The sequence below is a fragment of the Pseudorca crassidens genome, chromosome 15 (assembly GCF_039906515.1).
Source record: "Pseudorca crassidens isolate mPseCra1 chromosome 15, mPseCra1.hap1, whole genome shotgun sequence".
Taxonomy (NCBI): Eukaryota; Metazoa; Chordata; class Mammalia; order Artiodactyla; family Delphinidae; genus Pseudorca; species Pseudorca crassidens.
In genome coordinates this window covers 66,360,650-66,384,668 of record NC_090310.1, presented here as the reverse complement: position 1 = coordinate 66,384,668, position 24,019 = coordinate 66,360,650, and the positions used below count along the sequence as shown (strand labels likewise).

Here is a 24,019-nt window from a genome sequence, read left to right as displayed (position 1 = left end):
TGCAACCACTATATGATGTAATCAAGATAGGTATCTGTTTATAGCTTTTTCTTTTGGTATCCAGTCTATGAGTTTAAAGGCCCATATCCTCCCCTTGACCCTAGCCCCTGGCATCCATTGATCTATTTTTGTCCCTATAGTTTACAAACTTGTGATTTTAAAAATTCACAATTCAGAAGAGATGTTTAGACAGTATCTGGTTTCCAAACAACAATTTACTTTGATTCTCTTGTTTTTAGATTAATTGTATGCCTTCTTATATAAATTTAGTAATGATATGGTTATTTTATTTACTTAAGTGAAACAAGTAAACTTTTTAAAATCACTGAGAAATGAATCATCTTAATATGGGAATATTAATCCTGGATATTTTAAAAATACTTTTGAAAAAGGATAATAACATTTCACAAACATCTGCACTTTAGAACTAAAAGCACACCCATTGGGTATTTTTCTTCAAATTAAAAAAAAAAGGTATTAATACTTTTACCATTAAGTCTATATATTGTAAAATTGTACTTTAGTCAGAAATGTGAAAGCTTTCTTTTAAACCCCAGTTAAATAAATTGAGTTCAGTCAGGTCACCTTGAGAAATTCAAAATACCACGGTAGATAGCTGAGTCACTGCTTATCCTATTTTGTGGCTAGACCAAAAAGATGAAATTTCCTAATTTTTTCAATTCCCACATGATTATTCAACTTAGAATGAAACTAGCCAGAGGTAGTACATTTTATTTCCACTTGCAGAAGAAGTAAGTGGTGTTAAAAGCAAGACTATCACTTCACAACAATTACCAAGAAGGCGAAAAGCAGCAGAATCATGTTTTCTGAGGTCAGTTTAAAGAATCTGGGATGTTTCATCTGGGGCTCTAATCATATATGGGAGCCCACCACAGTGGGCTTTAGAATCAAAGTTCAGCCTTGCCATCCACTAGCTCTGACAAACTCAGGCAAAATTATGTGACCTCCCTGTTCCTGTCTTCTCATCTATAAAATGGGATTATATACTTAACTTCTAGCATTGTTGTGAGGGCTAAATGAAATAATGCACAGTAAGTGTGCAGAAGTGATAGTTGATGGCAGGAGGTGCAGGAGTAGGCAGGTGAAATTTATCAGAGCTGGTGTTATGACAAAAACACAGGCATATGCTGTTTTATTGTACTTCTCAGGTATTGCATTTTTTACAAAAAGAAGGTCTGTGGCAACCCTGCATTGAGCAAGTCTATCAGCACCATTTTCCCAACAGCATTTGCTCACTTTGTGTCTGTGTCATATTCTGGTAATTCTCAAAATATTTCAAACCAAAAACATTATGACTATACCTAGGAATAAACCTACCTAAGGAGACAAAAGACCTGTATGCAGAAAACTATAAGACACTGATGAAAGAAATTAAAGATGATACAAACAGATGGAGAGATAGACCATGTTCTTGGATTGGAAGAATCAACATTGTGAAAAAGACTATACTACCTAAAGACTCAATGCAATCCCTATCAAACTACCAATGGCATTTTTCACAGAACTAGAACAAAAAATTTCACAATTTGTATGGAAACACAAAAGACCCCGAACAGCCAAAGCAATCTTGAGAAAGAAAAACAGAGCTGGAGGAACCAGGCTCCCAGACTTCAGAGGATACTACAAAGCTACAGTAATCAAGACAGTATGGTACTGGCACAAAAACAGAAATACAGATCAATGGAACAGGATAGAAAGCCCAGAGATAAACCCAAGCACCTATGGTCACCTTATTTTTGATGAAGGAGGCAAGAATATATAATGGAGAAAAGACAGCCTCTTCAATAAGTGGTGCTGGGAAAACTGGACAGCTACATGTAAAAGAATGAAATTAGAGGGCTTCCCTGGTGGCGCAGTGGTTGAGAGTCTGCCTGCCAATGCAGGGGACACAGGTTCGAGCCCTGGTCTGGGAAGATCCCACATGCTGCGAAGCAACTAAGCCTGTGAGCCACAACTACTGAGCCTGCACGTCTGGAGCCTGTGCTCCGCAACAAGAGAGGACGCGATAGTGAGAGGTCTGCACACCGCGATGAAGAGTGGCCCCTGCTTGCCACAACTAGAGAAAGCCCTCGCACAGAAACGAAGACCCAACACAGCCAAAAATAAATAAATAAAAGCCATTTCTAAAAAAAAAGAATGAAATTAGAACACTCCCTAACACCATACACAAAAATAAACTCAAACTGGATTAAAGACCTAAATGTAAAACCAGACACTATCTAACTCTTAGAGGAAAACATAGGCAGAACACTCTATGACATAAATAACAGCAAAATCCTTTTTGACCCACCTTGTAGAGAAATGGAAATAAAAACAAAAATAAACAAATGGGACCTAATGAAACTTAAAAGCTTTTGCACAGCAAAGGAAACCATAAACAAGACGAAAAGACAACCCTCAGAATGGGAGAAAATATTCGCAAATGAAGCAACTGACAAAGGATTAATCTCCAAAATTTACAAGCAGCTCATGCAGCTCAATATCAAAAAAACAAACAACCCAATCCAAAAATGGGCAGAAGACCTAAATAGACATTTCTCCAAAGAAGATATACAGATTGCCAACAAACACATGAAAGGATGCTCAACATCACTAATCATTAGAGAAATGCAAATCAAAACTACAATGAGGTATCACCTCACACCAGTCAGAATGGCCATCATCAAAAAATCTACAAACAATAAATGCTGGAGAGGGTGTGGAGAAAAGGGAACCCTCTTGCACTGTTGGTGGGAATGTAAATTGATACAGCCACTGTGGAGAACAGTATGGAGGTTCCTTAAAAAACTAAATCCCACTACTGGGTATATACCCTGAGAAAACCATAAATCAAAAAGAGTCATGTACCACAATGTTCATTGCAGCTCTACTTACAATAGCTAGGACATGCAAGCAACCTAAGTGTCCATCCACAGATGAATGGATAAAGAAGATGTGGCACATATACACAATGGAATACTACTCAGCCATAAAAAGGAACGAAATTGAGTTATTTGTAGTGAGGTGGATGGACCCAGAGTCTGTCATACAGAGTGAAGTAAGTCAGAAAGAGAAAAGCAAATACCGTATGCCTACACATATATATGGAATCTAAAAAAAAAAAAAAAATGGTTCTGAAGAACCTTGGGGCAGGAAAGGAATAAAGATGCAGACATAGAGAATGGACTTGAGGACACAGGGAGGGGGAAGGGTAAGCTGGGACGAAGTGAGAGAGTGGCATGGACATATATACACTACCAAATGTAACATAGATAGCTAGTGGGAAGCAGCCACATAGCACAGGGAGATCAGCTTGGTGCTTTGTGACCACCTAGAGGGGTGGGATAGGGAGGGTGGGAGGGAGATGCAAGAGGGAGGAGATATGGGGATATATATATATGTATAGCTGATTCACTTTGTTATAAAGCAGAAACTAACACACCATTGTAAGGAAATGATACTCCAATAAAGATGTTAAAAAAAAAAAGATTACGACTCACTGAGGGCGCAGATGACGGTTAGCATTTTTTAGCAATAAAGTGCTTCACTAAGGTATTTTCTTTTAAGACATAATGCTACTGCACACTTAATAGACTATGTATAGAGTAAACATGACTTTTATATGCACTGGGAAACCAAAAAATTCATGTGACTCACTTTTGGTGATATTCACTTTATTGTGGTAGCCCAGCACCGAACCCGCAATATCTCCAAGGTATGCCGGTACTACAGACATCATTGTCAGAGCTAGTGTTTTCCCTCGAGAGTTAAAGGTGGACACTCGTATTTCGAATACTGGCAAGAAATGAAGCTGGAGAGCCTATTTAGTGGTCTATTGCGACTAAAAGTATTAAAAAAAACCAGGTTACATGACTATATGCCTAAATGCTATGCAATCAGTAATAAGAATTCTTATTTTGTACATAATTCACTTTATAACATACTATTAAATTCAGATTATCCTTTCACTGGTTTTAAACAAATTATGATGACTCAAGTTGCTTCAAATAAAAGAAAAAACTGTATCTATTTTTATAAAACAAACAATTTTTATTCAAGCTAATCCATGGGATTTGTAAAAATCAGTGGCATCTATTCAAAGGGGCCTCTACTGGCAGAGGGCATTATGTCGCTGATTTTACACAAGCTAATGTGGCTGTCTTTAAGTGCTCACACTCAAACACCAGTCCCTCTCCAGGTGTAGCAGCCATTTAAACTCTGAAGTAAGAAAGCCAGTTCCACTTACTTGATGACCTGCGGGGAGAGCAGGCGGCTGGCTAAGGAAGGCTTTTATGGGCTGATTCATTCACTCACAAACACCCGGAGTGAGTGCCTGTGTGTAGGGTGACAGGATCTCACTGCCAAGATGGCATCAGTGAAACTTGCCATCAAAAAAGAGAAAAGTTTTGAAATACCCTTTCCGCATTTTGCCCATTGAAATCTGTGTCATCCTTCAAGCTCATGATCAAATGCCCCCCTTCACAAAAACGCCATTCCTGACTCTCTGTCTCCTCAAATCTCAACTCCAGCCTGAATGAACCAACCAACCCCTCTCTGGTGCTCCTAATGCCCTTTGACCAGACTTCACTGTTTACACCTGTCATAGCAGGGTCATCTGTTCACACTGCCACAGGAATTATGCACTAAAAACACCCAATAACACAAAGTGAGATCAGTGCTAGGCCTCAAGTAGGTGTTGAATATAACCAGATGAACAAAAAATAGGCTTCTGGTAAAAGCCCATGGCTCAGTGGGGAAGTCAGGCAGACAATATATACATTTCACAAGCACAGCCTGTGCAATATAATAGTGACACGTACAAAGTAGGCTAATAGTATGGAAAGGAGGGAGATATCAGGGATGGCACCACAGAGAGGGATGCCTAGAGGGCATCCTGTAGGATCAACAAGTACAGGCGGAGGGAAAATCAGGTTCAGTTAAGAAGACATGAAACATGGGTATAAAGTTTCAGTCGTGCCAGATGAAAAAGTTCTAGAGATCCTCTCTGCTTACAGTTAACAGTACTGTACTGTACACTTAAAAAATTAAGAGGGTAAATCTCATGTTACATATTCTTTACAATTAAAAAAAAAAGTGGAAGGCATGGAACAGCATGGCATGTCTGGCAACTTGCAAGGAGACCACTGCTGCTGGAGTTGATGGTGGAAAATAGGGAAAGGAAGGAAAAGCTGGAGAACAGATTAGGAGCCCGATCAGAATGGGTATTATCACCTAGGTTTGGGCTTTTAACTTTTTAGGCAACGAGGACCACAGAGAAATAGAATCAGAGGTGCATTTTGGTGGCAGTGTGGGAGACAGATGGACTGATGGGGGTAAACATGGAAGTTGATAAACTCTGGTCTAGATGAGACCAAAAGGCCCGGGTTAGGAAAATGGTACTGCCTTCTAAAACACTTAGGGCTACCTGGAGTTATCTGGTTAATTCATTTGTTTACTTTCCCACCAAAATCTAAACTCCAAGTCAGGGACTCTGTCTGTCTTGCCCAGAGCTACATTTCCCATCCTAGAACAGGGCCTTGTATACAACAGGTGCACAGCAAACGCCTGCTAAATCAATGAAGAGATGCTTCTGCACAAGTCCTTCAACTTTCAGAGTTTTATGTCAGCTGCCTGATCACATGGACTCTTCCAACAGTATGCTGGTTTTAGAAAAGTGCTCTGTACCTCTAAGAAACAGGCTAACTCATATACATATTCCTCAACACTCTGAGAAGAACGTTGTATATAAAGAAAGGATGCTTAAAAAACAGGTGTTGAGGGGGCTTCCCTGGTAGCGCAGTGGTTGAGAATCTGCCTGCTAATGCAGGGGACACGGGTCTGAGCCCTGGTCTGGGAGGATCCCACATGCCGCGGAGCAACTAAGCCCGTGAGCCACAAGTATTAAGCCTGCGCATCTGGAGCCTGTGCTCCCCAACAAGAGAGGCCGCGATAGTGAGAGGCCAGCGCACCACGATGAAGAGTAGCCCCCACTTGCCACAACTAGAGAAAGCCCTCGCACAGAAACGAAGACCCAACACAGCAAAAATAAATAAATTAATTAAAAAAAACAAAAAAAGAATAAGGTCTTTGAATGCAGAGAATGTGTTTTAAAAAACAAAAAACAAAAAACAGGTGTTGATATATTTTTTTTAAGGCACATGTCCTGGATTTTTCCAAATAATGACATCAAATTTTCTTGGTGAAAAGTCCAAAGACAAAATTCTTCTAATCATCAGCTTTGCACACCCTACCTGGACATTGAGCAATCCAGCTGGGCCCTTTCTGCTTTGTAAATCATTGCTGGCAACAAAGCCTCAGCAATGAGAGCTCAGCTGCTGGTCATGCTGACAATGGTTGGACAGCCAACGACACACTGCGGCCCTCCTATGTTTGCACGACAGCACTAGGGCATATCACAAGGGCAGCACGTATTCCCGCTGCCAGAGGCCAGTTAGCAGGCTGCTGCCTCCTACTGCTCCGCAACCCATGACCCAGTAACTGGGGCGATTTCCCCTGCAGAGGAAGGCTAAAGGGATTTAATTTCTCTGTGATATCAAGAACCAATAAAAGGGCAGTTTTATAACTCCCATGAAGTGGAATACACCAGGCTCAAACCATCAGCCTGACTGACTCATCCCCATGGTCCACACAAGTCCTTCAACTTCAGAGGTTTATGTCAGCTGCCTGATCACAGGGACTCTTCCAACAGAATGCTGGTTTTAGAAAAGTATTCTGTATCTCTGAGAAACAGGCCCCTGATAGGTATGTCCACTAATGTCAATCAAGACTCTTTTCGGTGGGGGGCGGGGGATCTACACTGTATTCGGTATGTAGGGGCATAAGCATAGGCCTTAAACCAAGACTCAGGCCTGGGTACAAATCCTGACTCTGCCACCTACCAGCTGTGTGACCTTATATTAATGATTTAATCTTTTTGAGTCTCAGTGTTCTCATTTGTAAAATGGGAATAATCCTCCCTGTCTCACGTGCTCCAGAGAGATTAAATGAGGGAACCCATATAAAGAGATAAGCATGGTGCCTATTAAATGCCACAGGCATTTAATGACTGTTCATTCCTTCCCTTACCATGGGTGGGAGTGAGAGGTTAGTGAATAGCCACCTTTTAAGGAGCAGGCCTGTGGGGGTCTCACACACAGTGAAAAAAAAGTCATGAAACAGAAAGTATGGAAACTGACAGCCTGCAGCTTCTGCCTCTTCTATACTTGAGAAAGTTACACAATGTGAGTGACAGAGGCTGTCCCAAGAACATAAAGGAAGCTAATCTGTTTGCAAAGGGAGGAAATAGCACAGGATGGAGATTGTAAGTTGTTTGAAGCTTCTTCCCTAATTATCACTCATAATGAAAATTTAATTGCTGAGTTAAAAGCAAATTTCACTTTTTCTGTCAGAGAATCTCTGAAGAAACTGGCACATTTTGTTTGAACAGGAAATCAAAGTTACTTTAATGCCTAAATGAGATCTAAGGAGCTGCAGATGTTTCCCTGGGAATAACTAGCTTCAAAACTCTGTCCTACTGGTTTGCAGCAACTTACAGCTACAGGGAGGCAGAAATAAAAACTGTTTTGAGCCGAGTTGCTCAAGGGGTGGGGCTGACTCAAATTCCAAGTACCCCAGTGCTAGGCACCTTGGGGGGCGAGGCGGAGAGAAGGAGAGAGGGTCTCTGGAATTAAGGAGCTTATAATCAAGTAGGAGAAAGAGAATCAGGGAACAGCCTACTATTAGGAAACTGAAATGAAGACAACTTGGCTCAGGAAAGAACAGCAAAAAAAAAAAGGTAAGCCTCCAAGGGTACTTTCACACACCCTGGCCTTAATTCTGACCCACTTGGGTGTCAGCCAAAAGCCTGCTCACCTGTAAGGTGCTGGTGAGGAAGTTGTCCTGGGAGACAATGTCCACAAAGAAGTCGGCGGGGATCTCGCCAAGCTGGTGGTACAGGATGGAGATGAGGTTGACGTAAAGGGTGTGGTGCTTCACCATGGCCTCTTCTGACCGGCACAGAAGGTTCAGGAGCTGCTTCCAGTGCTCGAATGCCTCGTACACGTTCCCCAGCAGGAAGCATACAAAGGCAAACTGGAGTTCACCTGAAAGGTGCAGAGAGGAGAAATGATCCTGAGGGACAGGAGTACTGGCTGACACTACTAAGCCGCCAGTTCCACTGGGCCTCAGCAATAAGTGGCTTTCTATCCTTGTCACTCTTCCAGAGCCCGGCACAGGGTTTTGCACCTAGCAGCTGCTGAACTGCTGAATAAAAGTTTGCAAATAAAAGTTTGCTGAACTGCTATAAACTCAAGCCATGAGAAACCAAACTGGTTTTGGATTTCTGTGATATCTGAGTGCAAGAGAAGAGGCACACATAGTATCTGCCTAGCATTTAACAAGTTTACAAATGTGTCCATGGATATTATGCCAAGTGGATCCCCAAACTGGCTGCCCATCTGAAATACTAAGAGAACTTGTTAAAAATAAAGCTGCCCAAGCCTCACCACCAGAGATCCTGGTTGAGGACAGATGATGGGGCCTCAGTATCTGTAGCTCTAACAAGCTTCCCGAGTGCTTCTGATGCACACGGTCTGCTTCAGGGTCAGGGAAATGCTGCATTACACCACATAATCCTCAGCCCAACTCCGCAAGGTGATCAGGGAAGGTGGTATTTGCCTCATTTCATAGATGAGGTCAAGCAAATTGCCCAAGGTCACACATCTAATGCTTAGCAACTGAATAATGGAAAGATAAAACAGATTTCTTTTTAAAATTTATTTACTTTATTCATTTATTTTGGGCTGCATTGGGTCTTCGTTGCTGTGCGCGGGCTTTTCTCTAGTTGCGGTGCGTGGGCTTCTCATTGTGGTGGCTTCTCCTGTTGCAGAGCACCACCTCTAGGCACATGGGCTTCAGTAGTGTGGCTTCAGTAGTTGTGGCTCGCGGGCTTAGTTGCTCCGTGGCATGTGGGATTTTCCCGGACCAGGGCTTGAACCCATGTCCCCTGCATTGGCAGGCAGATTCTTAACCACTACGCCACCAGGGAAGCCCTAAAACAGATTTCTACTGGGTGGGAACAGTCCTAGAGCCTCCCTGAACAAGAAAATTCATGAGTACTTGTTCCAGGGTTAGCCTGCCAGCCAAATTATTTTTCCTAGTTTAATCACAGGGCTCTGTGATTTGATCTCTATGAGCAGCCTGTGGTTAAGAGCATGGGCTCTAGAGCCAAAATGCATAGGTTCAAATCTCAGCTCCAACCACTCAGCAGCTGTGTGACTTTGGGCACGTTACTTAATCTGTTTATGCTTCAATTTCCTTATTTGAGGGTTGTAGTGAAGATTAAATGAATCAATATAGTATATATAATGCATTTAGCATAATGCCTGGCACACAGTATCACTCAAGAAATCTTAGTTATTATTCCCACATTCCCACCAGATCCCTGTCTCAGAGACCTGGTAATCCAGAAGCCATTGTCCTTGGGCAAGCAGCTGGGTCTCTAGTTGCCAAGATAAACTGCTGCTGATCAGAGACGCTCTCTCTGGCTTCAAATTTAAGGAGGGCTTCTGTGGTATATCTACGTGTGGGCCATAAAAAGAACAGATGTACTCAACACTAATACCTCTTTAAATGCATGGTGTCTGATCTGTCACCTCTGGAGACCTGGAAAAACTAGTTCTCTGTTCCTAGGCTTGTGGAACAAAGTTTGATTTGTGTGGATAGCTACCTAGTCTAGATATTTTGAACATTTGATCAATATTTTCAAAATATAGTTAAACTTTCTATAGGTTAGAAAATTTAACCTTTTCTAGAGGTTAATGATTTGCTTCTTCAGTTGGCTTTACCTTGTTAGTTTGTGAAAATACGAGCTTATTCTCTGAATTTAGGGCATTTGTTTAAATTCATACATTTCTGGCTCAGTCTAAAATTAAATTATGAGATCAGAAATAATTTCAAAGGACTGTCATGAAGACACAGTAATCCCTGAAACAGACCTTTTCACAAGATTACTTTGAAGAACTGAAATGTTTAAGAGGTAGAAAACAGGATTTCTGTTCATTTTTTTTTTCTGTTTATTTTTAAGCCAGAATTTCAAGTGTTACTTATTAAATGAAAATAGATACACCCCATAAAATGTCCCTTTTTATCAGCTAAGCCTATTATGTAAAAGGCCCCATATTCAAAATTCTCACTGATCTTCCAATAGAAAAAGATGTAAATATTGGACAACTTATACAAGAAAAAATATTAACAACTATTAAAGATGTGACAAATGTTTGCTGTCACTAGTAATCGGAGAAATATAAATTGAAACAAGATGTCATTTTTCAACTATCCAGTTGGAAGAGACCTTTGCTAAACTGCCATATCAAATGCCATGTCAAAGGTGATAGGCAACAGCCTCACCAGCTGGCAAGGATGCATGACCTTCTCCTGGCAACATGCACACTCTGATCCAACAATTTCACCCCGAAATGTATGCAGAAGGGCACACAAGGACATTCATTAGACGCCACTTATAATAGGGAAAATAGGGACATCTTAAAGATCCATCAACAGGGGTTGGTTCAATTACTATGGAACATAAGTAGCCACTAAAGAGAAGTGACCATTTCAGTGACATGGAAAAATGTTTACATTAAAGCAAATTACAGAATAATATACTGCAGTCTTGTTTTTGTAAAAATATTATATATACAAAAACACATAACTGAATTAAAAAAGACTAAAAGGAAACACAAAAATATATTAAACTGAGAAATACATATAAATATATACCTAAAAGATGGAAAATAAGTACAACAAAGTGCAAAACAATGGTTATTTCTAGGTGGTGGGATTTGGAATTTTATTTTTGTTTTTCTTCTAGGATGAATATATGTTATTTTTTTGTAATAAGGGGGAAAAACAACAATAAAAACTATGACAATTAAAAGAAAATCACTGGGACTTCCCTGGTGGTTCAGTGGTTAAGAATCCGCCTTCCAATGCAGGGCACGTGGGTTCGATCCCTGGTTGGGGAACTAAAATCCCACATGCCATGGGGCAACTGAGCCCATGCGCCACAACTACTTAGCCCACGTGCTCTGGAGGCCGTGCCCCACAACTAGAGGAGAGCCCGTGCACCACAACTACTGAGCCTGCACACTCTGCAGCCTGCGTGCCACAGCTAGAGAGAAGCCCACACACCACAATGAAAGAGTCCACGTGCCACAACTAAGACCTGATGCAGCCAAAATTTTTTTAAAATAAAATTTTAAAAATTTAAAGAAAAAGATTTGGACCTTTAAAAAAAAAGAAAAAGAAAATCACTGTTCTGGATGAAGCCTTGAGAGAGTCAGGAGCAAACTGAGCGGGGAGGTGGGAGGCCCCCAGGAACACGGCTGGGCCTGGGAACCAGGAGCCCTAGGCTTTGGTCTCACTTCGACTACACCACTTAGCAGCCAAATCCTTTCCCTCTATGGACCTCAATCTGTAAGACGCGGTGGCAGGGAGGCTGGGCCACACCATCAGTACACAAACACAGGACTGTCTGCATCAGGTTCACCTACAGTGCTTGTCTGTTAGGTAGACAGAGAGATAAATTGCTGGGGCCCCAATCCAGATCTCTTGAATCAGCCTCCAGGGGTAAGACCTGGGGATCTGTATCTTTAACAAGCATTCTGGGCAAGACCGCCTCCTAGCCAGGTTTAGGAACCACTGGACTAGATAACCCAAGATGTACTCCTTGTTCTCAAGCCCTCCTACTATATACACCTCCCCTGGCCCACTCTCAAAGCCTCGTTCCTCCTCACCTAGCACGTCCTGGGGACTTTGGGGGAACTGCTTGTTGAGCACCGTCTCCAGAGCATAGCTCAGGTCCATGCTGTGCCTGGTTATCTCGGCCGGCGTGGCACCTGCCGGGAACATCTGTGTGGGCAGCTTGGAGAACCGGATCTCTGTGCCAGGTCTGGGCTTCATCTCGGGCAGCCGGGCCAGGCCTTCCTGGTAGCTTTTGCACTCAGTGCCGCAGCGGGGTAGATTCTGCTCCACCCGGTCCTTGGTGTACTTCATGGAGAGCACAGGCAGCACATCTGAGAAGGCACAGATCTGCCGACTCTCGGGCTGGAGCTTCTCCACTGTGGCCTCGCTGATGAAGTTGGTTAGTGAGACCCACTTCTTGAGTGTGGCATATGGGTAAGGTCCCAGGAACTGGTCCAGCTCCTGGAGGTTGGCCCTCATGGCCTCCACCACAGCCTCTGGGGCTGGGGACAGGTCTACCTCTTCCTGGACTGCATCCCAGCGCAGGACCTTCAGCCCCCGCTGCTGTAGGCTAAGGAAGAAGCCCATACGGGGGCCCCCCTCCCTGGGATTGGCCTTGTCCACAGAGCTGTAGTGGAGGAAGTGGATGCCTGGAGGGATCATCTTCACACCCCGGAACTTGGGCCCCACCTCCCAGGAGTTGTAGTCAATGCCAAACTCTGTCCCCTTGGGCATATTCAGGATGACCACAGTGGCCCCTTCAAAGAAGAGGTGCTTGGCAAGCTCAGGATCCATCTGCATGGCAGCCATGGGACCAGTGGTGAGTGACCAAAAAGAAAACTTTTCTAGTTTTCCAGAACAGCTGAAAAAGAAATATATCAGAGTTAATCAGAACCTGGGGAAGGATGCTTCATTTGCTGAGCATTCTCTATGTGCTAGATATTGAACTAGACCCCTGACATAATTATCTCCCTTAATTTTCACCACAACCCCGCATTGTTTTACAGATGAAGAAAATAAGACTCAAAGAGAAGAGGGGTTTTGTGTTTTGGTTTAATGAGCAAGAACACTCACTTCACAGCTGGAAAGACATCAGTTAAAGAAAAGTGACATGTTCAAGGTCACAGAGGACCCAGTTAGAACCTGGGTACCCTGCCCTCCAGGCCAGTGTTCTTTCCACTGTTCACTCAGGATCTACTCTCAGATCTCCTTCTCACAACAGAGGATGAAGGCAGAGAAAGCTTGGCTGGTCCATTCTAACTATAACTCTGCCTAAACTATCTTAAACTCTAACTCTGTCTAAAACCTATTGCTGGAGAGTCCCCAGAAGAGTTGAGAAGCACCCACTCAGTTTCCTATAAGCCTCAGGGAAGGCCCAGAAATGGACCAAAGGTGGAAAGTGGGTGCTCAGTATCTAAAATTCACAAAAGGTTTGGGCAGTGAAAGAGCTTTTCAACCACAACCACACCCTTCTTCTCTTACTTATAAAAAACCTGAAGTCCAGAGAGTGAAACGACTTCCCAAAGGGTTCACAGTCAGTAGCAGCTCTGGACTGCTCACCCAGAAGGGATCCAGGAAGCACAGCTGGCCTTGGATCCGAAGAGAAAGACCATAGAACATTTATTTTGTCTACCTCTGAACTACCCATGAGGACACACTGATAAAACTTCTGTAAGCAGACACACACTGCCTCTGTATTTATAAGAATGGTTCCAGGGCTTCCCTGGTGGCGCAGTGGTTGAGAATCCGCCTGCTAATGCAGGGGACACGGGTTCGGGCCCTGGTCTGGGAGGATCCCACATGCCGCGGAGCAACTAGGCCCGTGAGCCACAACTACTGAGCCTGCGCGTCTGGAGCCTGTGCTCTGTAACAAGAGAGGCCGCGATAGTGAGAGGCCCGCGCACCGCGATGAAGAGTGGCCCCCGCTCGCCGCACTAGAGAAAGCCCTCACACAGAAACCAAGACCCAACACAGCAAAAAAAAAAAAAAATAATAATAATAATTAATTAATTAATAAAAGGTGTTGTTATAAAAAAAAGACCTGGCACAGCCAAATAAATAAATTAATTAATTAAAAAAAAAAAGAATGGTTCCAACATGAACTAATTTAAACAGGACAATTATCTAACCCTTTAGTCCAAGACACCTACCTATTCAATTCAACAAATAACCCTGGAATGCCTGCACTGTGCCAGGATCTTTGCCAGGCACTAACAGAAACATTCACAGAGTAAGACAGTTACTGCCCTCTAGGCACTTCCAATCTAGCCAGACATATAAACAAGGCCCCAAAACTTCACAAACAGAAGGACCAGCTGCCTGTTTAATCCTTTTTACTCATTTTATTTAAACAAACAAAACAAAATAAAACCATGAGGAAAGAAAGAGCAACCCTTTTCCAAAAATGTTAAGGACATATTTTATTGTCTTAACCCAATACCCACCACAAATGACTCTCACTCTAAATCAGCATTATTTTTCCAAACTGCAAGTCACAACCTGTTAATGGGTCAAGAGATCATTTTAGGGAATCTCAGCCAGCATTAATTTTTTAAAATAAAAGGACAGAATTTTTAAAAATCAGAGTACATCATAAATATTAAAGCTAAGTACTGTTTTCGGAAGCTTTGTGTGTTTGAATGGACTCTTGGTCACAACATAAAATGTATTTGTTACTGTAGGTCACAATCAAAAAAGTCTGAAAGCCACTGCTCTGAATAATTTATATCATTTTCCTATTCCTAATCTTGAATTCAGAAGGTACTTAATAAATATTTGCTAGATGAACAGCTATCGCATTTAGAATAACTGCTCATCAATTAGCCATCTTCCCTGGTGGCATCTGTATGCCCCTCCTTGATAATGCCATTCCTTTCCTTCTATTTCCACCAGACTGTAATTCTCCTCACTATATCTTCAGCAGCTGGCACATGGCCTGGCACAAAGAAGATGCCTTGGGAGGCAGAAAGTCACATCCACCCACTTCTCTCTACCACCTCCTTAAGCTAAGCTACCACATCCCTCACCCAGAGAGCGATCGCCCCTTCAATCCCTTCTCCATCCAATAGCTGGAGTGACCTTCTCAAAGCACTAATCTAAGCATGTCACCACCCATACTTAATATCCTCTGAGAGGCTTCTCACGTGGCTCTTGGCAAACTAAATTCCCACCATGACCTACAAGGAAGGCCTGCGTGGTCTGGTCCCTGGCAACTCCTCCAGCTTGTGTCATACCATGCTTTCCCCCACACGCTCTCTGTTGCAGCCAAACTGACCCCTTTCAGACCCTCAAACAGGAGGCTTCCCTGATAGAAAACTCTTCCCTCCCCTCTTTCTCATATCATTTTTCTGATCTCTGCTCAATATTCATCTCCTCAGTAAAGCTTCTTTGACCGGGTCTAAGTCAGTTCTCCTGTAATTCGCTCTCACGGCGCCTCGTATCTTTCCATGTCACTTATCACAGTTGCAATTTTGCAAATGTTAATAGAGGGCTGTCATCTCCAGGAGACGTGGGTCTTTTGTATCTCTAGCACATATTAGACACTTGGTAAACATTTGTTTAATAAAAGCATGATACCCATTTTGTAGATAAGAAACAAAGCCTCGGTTCGGAGAAAAGACCTTAGCCGAAGTTACAGAGAGTAGCTCAGAACCACGTCAGGCGGAGCCACGGCCTCCGGCCCGCAAGTTCTAAAGTTACGAAAAAAAGCAAGTTACCGCGGGTGCCCCAGGAAGTCCTGGCGACGGTGTATCTGGTGACGGTTTCTCAGGGAGCAAGGCCTGTAGAGACAGGTGGGTCCCACCACCGGCCCACAGACGGGGATGTCCCAGTCCCCGCTAGGTGCCCTAGTGCAGGGCCATCCGCGATCCCAAGCTGGGAAGAGGGGTGGCCGGACCACACAGACAAAGAAAGCAGAGGAGTTAAAAGAGGACAGGAGGCCGCGCTCACCGACTTGGGTCTTGCCTCAGGCTCAGGCACCGCGGAAGCGCACCGGAAGTTCTCCCTCTCGGGCGCCGGACTGGAGCAATGGGAAAAGGGGCCGGGCGGATCTCTCGGTCGCGGGAGGAACGGTCCGCCTCTGCAGGTTCCGCCCCATCAAATATTGCCTTTTGCTACTTTTAGTTACTGGTTTTAGCTTCTGAACAGTGGATAATAACTTTCATCAAACGATGCACTTTATATCCCGCTCCAGAAACACATCCACCAGCCATGGATTTTCGGTCTCAATCAGTCATGGTTTCTGAGGCTGGGGTCAAGTTCATGGCTGCCCAGTAGCCACAGACAGAGGCTCAGTCGTGGTTCGGTTCAGTCGATCTCTATCCGAGTGACAGTGTCACAGCTGGCCCGTTATCACCCGGTCCCAGCTTCCAACCATACTCAGCTGTAGAGAAGAGCTTCAGAAACCCAGCCCAGAGAGAACCAGTCTCACAGCAGTAGTCACCACATCGGTCCCTCTAGCTATAACCACCCAGTGTCCTCCGACAGTGCAGGCCTACTATGATATCTCAGTCAGGCTGTAAACGCACCTTGAGGGAGGAAACCTGCCTGTCTTGTTCTCCACTGTTTTCCTGGAACCTAGCACAAAGCCAGGCACAAAGGCCCAGCTCAATACATATATTATGCATTTAATTAATGACAGTAATTCTTTATTAATTAATGGCTTCTATTTTGGAGCCTAGCCCTGTGCTGGGTGGTTGTATCAGTCAGGGTTCAACCAAAGAGGCAGAGCCAACAGGAGGTATATAAGAGCTTTATTACAAGGAATTGGCTTACATGATTGTGAGGGCTGCCTAGGTAAGTGCAAGACCCATAGGGCAGGCCACTTGGTGTATGATGTCTAATCCTTGCACTAACCCTACTAAGCATGCCAATCTGTCTCAGTCAAAATTCGTCTCTTAGTGGGTTACAGACTAGACCGGGCCCTGCAGTCATGGTTGATCACAACGAGCTGCTGCTGGGTTAGCCAGAGATGGCCTCCATCAGTCACAGTCATGCGTGTCAATCTGTCTGTCATGTCAGTTCCATTTCCTGCATGAAGAAGCTCAGCTCCCTCTCCACCCCTCCCCATTTCCAGCCTTAGGTGCTGAGCTCCTTGGTCTGTTTTCAGAGCTCCCTATTCTAGCAGGACTCACCCTCTTCTGAGACTCCAGGGCACTGAACTATGGGCACAGGAGCCATAGGTGGTAGCTCAGGAATCCCAGCTGGTGGGTTGCATGTCCACCCAGATCAGGTTTCTCAACCTTGGTACTATTGAGATTCCAGGCTAGATAATTCTTTGTTGTAGGGCTGCTGTCCTGTGTGTTGTAGGATGTTTAGCAGCATCCCTGGTCTCTACCCACTGTATGCTAGTAGCACCTCTCAGTGTGACAACCAAAAATATCTCCAAGCATTGCTAAATGTTCCTCGAGGGACAAAGTCACGCACATGCGCGCACACACACACAAGTTAAGAGTCACTGATCTAAATGAATCAGCCAGGTTATTCCTAAGCAGCTTGGAGGCTGACTCTGTATTTATGGGAGACAGAGACACAGATCCAGGGTGGGTGGGAACCCAATGTTTGCAAACCTTGTCCTATTTCAGGACCCCAGGTGTGACAGATAACTAAAGGAAACCTACAGGGAAAATTCAGGGAAGGATTCACAAAACTCCGGGAAGCAATTGCCTCTGACAATGGACAGGAGTCTGGAGAGAGTTGAAGAATTGCTTTTCACTGCATAGCATCTTGTAGCATTTAATGAATTACCTTTAAAAAGAAAAGACAGTATTTAGTGTTTGAAGTTATAGGGAAATGCTCAGGATTTAAGTCTTTAAAAGTATTTAGAATGGGGGACTTCCCTGGCGGTCCAGTGGTTAGAACTCCGGGCTTCCCCCGCAGGGGGCCCAGGCTCGATCCCTGTCTGGGGAACTAAGATCCCGCATGCCTTGTGTCACAGCCTTCCCACCAAAAAAAGTGTTTAGAACAGCATGTACAAGGTGACTTCAACTCTGATAAAATACATATACATGAGAAAAGACTGGAAGAAAATGGACCAGAGAGTTAGCAGTGGCTCTTGCTTGTGAGATTTGGGGTAGTAAAGAAAGGTGGTTTGGGGTGAGTTGTCTGGTAGAATGAAAGCAAAGTGCTGGTACATGAACCTCAGGTAGCCCAAGGGACACATTTAGGTTTCACATGGATTATGGTTTTTAAATTTTAATATTCTTGCATTTACTTTTATGAAGACCTCCTTCCTTTGCCAAGTGACGCTAGTTTTTCATTTGTGGAAGTAATATAGTTTCCTTTTTAAATAATTTTTTTTTTTTTTTTTTTTTTTTACAGAGACTCAATTGAAAGAAAGATGATGTCAACGTTGGGACGGGTAGCATGTATGGGGTTATGGCAACATTTGCTGTATACATTATCCACTCGGCTCCCATGAAGGAGGATGTGGGAAAAGACCCCAATGGCGGTGCTCTTCTTTCAAGTGTGTCTCCACATACCAAGCCCCTCTGTGTCCTGGGTCCGCACGCCTACTCTTCCTGCTGCCTAGAATGCTCTCACCCAAGTTCTTCACCTTACTCGATCTTTCTCTTCACTCAGCTCAAAAATCATGTCCTCAGGGAGGCCATAACTGGCCACCTTATTTAAAGTGGTCTCCTTCAGTGACGATCCCCTTCCCTGATGCACTTCTTTCCTGGTGCTGATCACTCTGGGATCATCTCTGAGTGCTCACCTGTTTTGTTATCAGCTTCCTCCACCAGCCTGTGAGCTCCTGGAGGTCAGGGGCTTTGTCTTATTTGTTGTTGTACGTGTAAAGCCAAAGCCAAGACCTGGACCACGTTGGGATCTGCAAATATTTGAATGAAAGTGTTGTAGGTTGAATGAAAGTGTCCCAGTTGGGATCTCTCCACCCAGTTTTAGCCCTTCCCACGATGCCAACTTGTACTGGTAGCCTAGGTCAGAGACAGAGAGAGAGATGCCAAGGCAGTTTGTGGTTCAGCATCAAACACATTTATTTCACTTTTATTGAGTATACAAGAACAGAGAGCACACGCATACAGCACGGAGCACTGAGGTGGGGGAGCGCGGGGACAAGAGAGGAGAGAAGGGTGCGAGTAAAAAGGACCAGGACAGCATCGCAGTTGGTTGGGAAGGTGCTTTTGGAAAAAAAAAAAAAAAAGTATATATTTAGAGTGATGTTGTTCATGCAGTTTCAGGCCAGTCTTGGAATGTGCTTGCAGGATTCAAAAACTGAAACAGGTCTTGGCACTTCCCATACCCTCAGATGGAAAAGATCCCAAGAAAGCAAAAGAAGGGAAAACAAAGATCTGTAGGCTGGCAGAGTGGCAAAAGGGCATGGAGACCCTCTGCTTTCTCCTCTTCGTTTTGCACGTGAGGAAACTGAGGCCCCGAAGCGGGAATGGGACTAGCTCAGTGGCACGTGGTGAGTTAGGGGTTGAGCCAGGATGGCCACCCAGAACTCCTGACTGCCCTCCAGGACTTTTTCCACCATGCTACATGGTCTCCTGGGTGGAGAGGTGGCACAGAAAGGATGCGAAATGTAAAAAGGAAAAGTAGGTTGAAGACAGACAAGACAAACGTCTATATTCCCTATGAAGAGGAGGATGGGGAGGAAACAGTGCCCTAGATTTCAGCTTTGCAGCTCCCCTCCTCCCTGCTGGCACTGCCTGCCTCTCGGCGGAAGGTCAGAACATCTGTGGGATGGAGAGCTCCACAAGCCCTGGCTGGCCCACAAGCTAATAAGCCTGGTCACATCTTCCCTGCCCTAAAGCCACACCCTTAGGGTCTGTAGGCAGGCACAGACCCAGAACAAATATTCTCTCTCTGAGGTATGTCCAGTGCTCTCGGGACACCTGGTTCCTGCAAAGACAGGGATGCCTGAGTCCAATTCCAGGTGGCCCGGAGAGGGCGGAGCCACTCCAGCTCTTGGCCCAGAAACGCTGGGGGCTCTCAGGCTGAGGAGGACAGGAACGAGGTTCTGTGGCTTCTCTCCCAGGACTGTAAAAAGAACCTGGTGCATTCGAAGTGTGCCTTCGCTCTCAGGGGGAGTTGGAGTGGGCCACCAGCCTGCCCCAGAGGGGATGTGGCTGACTGTGTCACCTGGGCCCCAGGTGCAGGGCTCTCTCCGCCCTCTCTCCATCCCATTTTTGCCCACAGAGGCAAACACCGTTCCGGTTTCTTGTCCTGCCTCAGGTCAGCACCAGTTAAGCAGCTAAGCATATGTGTCACCGGGGTAACTAATAAGCAAGCCAAGCCCCTCTCTGGGACATCCCTAGGCAATGTCTGATAATTGGAGAGAATTCGGAAATGTTCTCAGAGCGGTTAGAGATGTAAGCCTGGCTCAGGGCTCTTCCCAGGTCCCTCTGCTCCCCCCCACGCTTTCTCCTTGAGCCTAATGATAGTGCCTGACACAAGTAAGTACTCAATAAATATTTGTTGAGTGAATTTGCCGCGTGCTTTAGAAGCAGGATGGGGGAAATGAAATGGGACTGAGAAAGTGAAGGGCAGTGTGGAAAAACTCCCTCAGAAGGGGCCTCATTAAGCTCAGGGAAGCATCTTGTGTCAAGTAAGCCTGGGAAGGCTCACGTGTGCCAGAGGGCAATGCCAAGCTTTTGATGGGGGTCTTCTCCAAGGGCTTCTGTGGGCTCAAGGCCATTTTTGGGACTCCGAGGCCACAGGCTCAGAGCGCAGACGCCGACTGAAGGCGAGGTCTCTAAAGCCAGGGTCTTATACGTAGATCCTCCTCGGCTTACTCTGGGGCAGGCGAAGCCTTTGGGAGTGCGGTTTTGACCTAGCAGGGCCTGCCCTGTGTTCAGTCTCTACCATGGCTGCTTTGGCCCAGGAAGCAGAGAATGATTCAGACAGAATACAGGAGTGGTAAAGGAAAAGACTGGGCTGGGGATGTTCAGACAGCCAGGTGGAAGCCACCATCTTCCGCGGCAGCTGGGTATGTCACCTCCCTCGGGATGGGAGTCAGCTGTCACAATGCGGTCAGGAAAAGGCAAGACGTGGCAAAACAAAGAGAGATTGAGAAAGGAGGCGAGCCTCCTAGGGAGGCGGGGGCGCTGGGCCGGGAGACCTGTGCAGCAGAATCCTAACTCTGGACCCCACGCCTGAGCACAGACCAGCCCCCCGGTTGCTACTGCCCAGGGGGAGAAGGCATCTTGAACCACACCCGTGTTGCTCCCTTCTTGCCAAAATCCCTGCCTCTCCACCTGGGGACCCCGCCCCTCCCCACCAATCAGTCAGTTACAAACACCACACACTGTATTTCTACACTGAACCGTCGGCTCCTACTGTGAGCGACCCACAGCCAGAGTCCGGGTCTCCTTGGCAGGGTCGGTTCGGTGAGATCTAGGAACCTTGGGATACATCAATCACAGTCAGATAATTATAATTTTAAAATGTCAGCTTCATACTTACCAGCACTGTTTATTTTAATATTTGTTTCCTGTTATATGTAATATACATAACTTAAAAGCACATCCGTACGAATCTACGAGCTGCACCTTCATAATGAGAACCCATAACACACAATGTCTACTTCACCTCCTGCGGCTTGGTTTCACATTCTTGCTTTGCTTTGCTTTTTCTCGCTTCCAGTGAGAGTCATCTGCAGTGGCCCTCAGCAGGACCAGGACACAGAAGGTGAGGCGGGGGTGGGGTGGGGAAGAGGGAGGAGGGAATCCAGACAGAAAATGACTGACAAGATGTGTGACAGTCGACGGGGAGCGGAGGCGGAAGAAAGGAAGGTGGTTTTTGCAGCCCAGTGTCAAGACCCAAAAAATAAGAATCTAGTGTTCCTCCTCCTCCTTTCCGAGCAGGGACTTTTCTGTCTTGGAAAACGTTTGACGGGGCGTGTCTTGCTGCTGCAGCTTCTCTTGCTTGGCTGCAGAAGTGTTTTCCTTTGCATTTGAGTGGGCAACAGACGCAGGAGAAGAAGAAATGGAATGCTCGTCCACTGAATGGAACATGTAGAACCCGGGTCGCATTGTACTTCTACAATCAGCGTGGTCTGGCTTGTCTTGGTTGTTCCGCGGGCTTCAAGGGGGGTTGGGACAGGCGCAGCAGGGGGTGTGGGGGGGGCGGAGCAAGGGATTATTGTTGTTATAATTTTTTTTTCCTGAACAATCCCACCAATTCTTCAATTTGTCTGCAAAGGAAATGTAGGCGTTCAGATGTTGGCCGTTGCTGTCGGCCGAATGCTCGGCCAGCCCCGGCAGCAGTGCAAGGACGTGATGTTTCCTGTATATATATCTATATCTATATATATCTATATATATATGCTTTTCCTTTCCCAGTCTCTTGTCAGGGACAGTACGTCGCAGCTGGGACGTCGGTGTTGAGTTGGAGAATCCAGAATGAAGGCCCCTTCTTTACGGTTCTCTGGCTTGGGTTGGACCAGAAACGCCAGCATCTCTTCACAGAGGTCAGGATTCCTGAAGCCAGAGGTGTTGCGGGGAGAAGATGCAAAGGAAGGAGGAGAACAAGAAGAGTTAGTAACTTTTGTCACTCATCTTTAAATACATGGCAAGAGGTTGTCTTCCCTGTCTTTACCGTGTGCCATTTATTATGACTAGGGAAGATAGAGTGACTTGTCCAAGGCCACACAGCTTGTAAGAAAGTGGCCGCTGAGAACTGAAGCCACCTCTGTCTGACTCTCTGACTCCAAAGGCCATGCGTGTTTTCTGGGTTGTTTCCAGGCAGGTGGTATCTTTTACTTTGGCTGGAAAATTTGTCCAAGTTTCCTTGAACACTGAAAGCTAAGATTATACTTGTTTCCTTTTGTCTTTCTATCTGCTCTCAGTTCTAAGAAATGTTTAGTCATGATTGCAGATCTTTTTTTTGTCTTTCCCTTCTGTTTGCCACTGCCTGCTGTGTCCTGGGGGTTAAACCCCACAGAGGAGTGTTTAAGTAAAGAAACTGGAGTCTGGATTCCAACTCAGGTTTGACTCCAAAACTCAGTGGTTAAGGGGCATGGGCTCTGAAATCAGACAATCCTAGTTTCAAATCCCATTCCACAGTCTACTAGCTCTGTCATCTTGGGCAAGTTTCCTAACCTCTTTAGACCTTAGTTGCTCCCTCTGTAAAATGGGTCCCACCTCACAAAGTTGTAGGGAGGATTCAAGACAAGGCTCAGCATATAGTAAGTGCTGAGTAAATACTGGCTGTGCTTATTACTATTGTTGTTAACTTAACCACATTTGATCTCATTGAGGGCAAGGGCTGTGTTTTACTTATTGTTGTCTTTCCAGGGCCCAACACCATGACTGACACACAGCAACTACCCCAAACCATTTAACAAGTGGCATGTTGTCCCTGCCCTTTGCCACTTACATATGGTCAGGTGCTAACGGAGTTGTAGAAATTTGATCCTTCTCAGCTCATTTGACAAATGGGAAAACCGAAGCCCAGAGGGTTCAATGACTTAGCAAGTTGGTGGCAGAAACAAGACGAGAACCCTAGGCTCCTGCTTTGGAATAGGTCATCCCCTCCCCCATTTAATTAAAAATTTGAAAGTAAGAAAGCTCTGAGAAGCTGGCTGGATGCTGCCCTCTTGCTGGCAACGTTTGGGAGACAGGTCTTGCATGGAGGAGACGGGCCAGTGAACAAAGATGGAGCAGAAGCCACACATCTGGCCTGTGAGTTGCAGGGAGAGAAGAGAAGACTCTAAGATGGGCGTGATTTCACAGTCACAGCAAGAACTTCAAGGAGGAAGAACTTCATAAAGAAATCTACTGGAGCAGGGACAGGTGTTCCTGGAGGATTCAGGGAGGGGAGAGAAGATGACTGGTAAGATGGATGCCCACGTGGAAACAGGGCCTCGTGCACCAGGCTGGTGATAGAAGTTTAGGGTCTGACTTGCTCAGGGCTCTCATCAACCCCTCAACATGACAAAACTATTGGGACAAGGAAGCAGCTTCACATTGCCGAGCACCTTCTGTATGTGAGATACCACCTGGTACATCATTGCTATGGACTGAATGTTTATGTCCCCCTGAAATTCACATGTTGAAGCCCTAACCCTCAAGGTGATGGTATATGGAAGCGGGGCCTTTAGAAGGCACTCATAAATAGGATGAGTGCCCTTATAAAAAGAGACGTGAGACAGATAACTTCTCTCTCTGCTCTCTACCACTTGAGGATGGCTGTCTGCAAACCAGAAGAGGGTCTCACCAGGAACCAGACTGGCCAGCACCTTGACCTTGGACTTCCCAGCCCCCATAACTGTGAGATATTAAGTGTGTGTTGTTTAAGCCACCCAGTCTACGGTGTT

The 24,019-nt window shown here is 45.2% G+C and overlaps 2 protein-coding genes across 32 annotated transcripts in view; both read right to left on the bottom strand.

The window, feature by feature from the left end:
- Nucleotides 1-15,783, bottom strand: part of AAR2 (AAR2 splicing factor) — a 66,834-nt gene extending 51,051 nt beyond the window's left edge. For 2 of the 3 annotated variants that reach the window (XM_067708030.1, XM_067708028.1), the window contains exons 1-3: nucleotides 15,691-15,783; nucleotides 11,796-12,604; nucleotides 7,873-8,102 (exon numbers count right to left, since the gene is read on the bottom strand). In XM_067708030.1, the coding sequence (XP_067564131.1) occupies nucleotides 7,873-8,102; nucleotides 11,796-12,552 (987 nt within the window). In that variant the 5' untranslated portion in view covers nucleotides 12,553-12,604; nucleotides 15,691-15,783. Of the gene's footprint in view, nucleotides 1-7,872; nucleotides 8,103-11,795; nucleotides 12,605-15,458 lie in introns of all 3 variants that reach the window. The other variant, XM_067708029.1, reaches the window with a different exon arrangement.
- Nucleotides 15,784-18,709: 2,926 nt separating this feature from the next.
- EPB41L1 (erythrocyte membrane protein band 4.1 like 1) overlaps nucleotides 18,710-24,019 on the bottom strand; it is a 126,378-nt gene continuing 121,068 nt past the window's right edge. For 23 of the 29 annotated variants that reach the window (XM_067707998.1, XM_067708006.1, XM_067708009.1 and 20 more), the window contains one exon: nucleotides 18,710-22,181. In XM_067707998.1, coding sequence (XP_067564099.1) covers nucleotides 22,173-22,181 — 9 coding nt within the window. In that variant the 3' untranslated portion in view covers nucleotides 18,710-22,172. The remainder of the gene's footprint in view (nucleotides 22,182-24,019) is intronic. The other 6 variants (XM_067708022.1, XM_067708017.1, XM_067708024.1 and 3 more) reach the window with 1 other exon arrangement.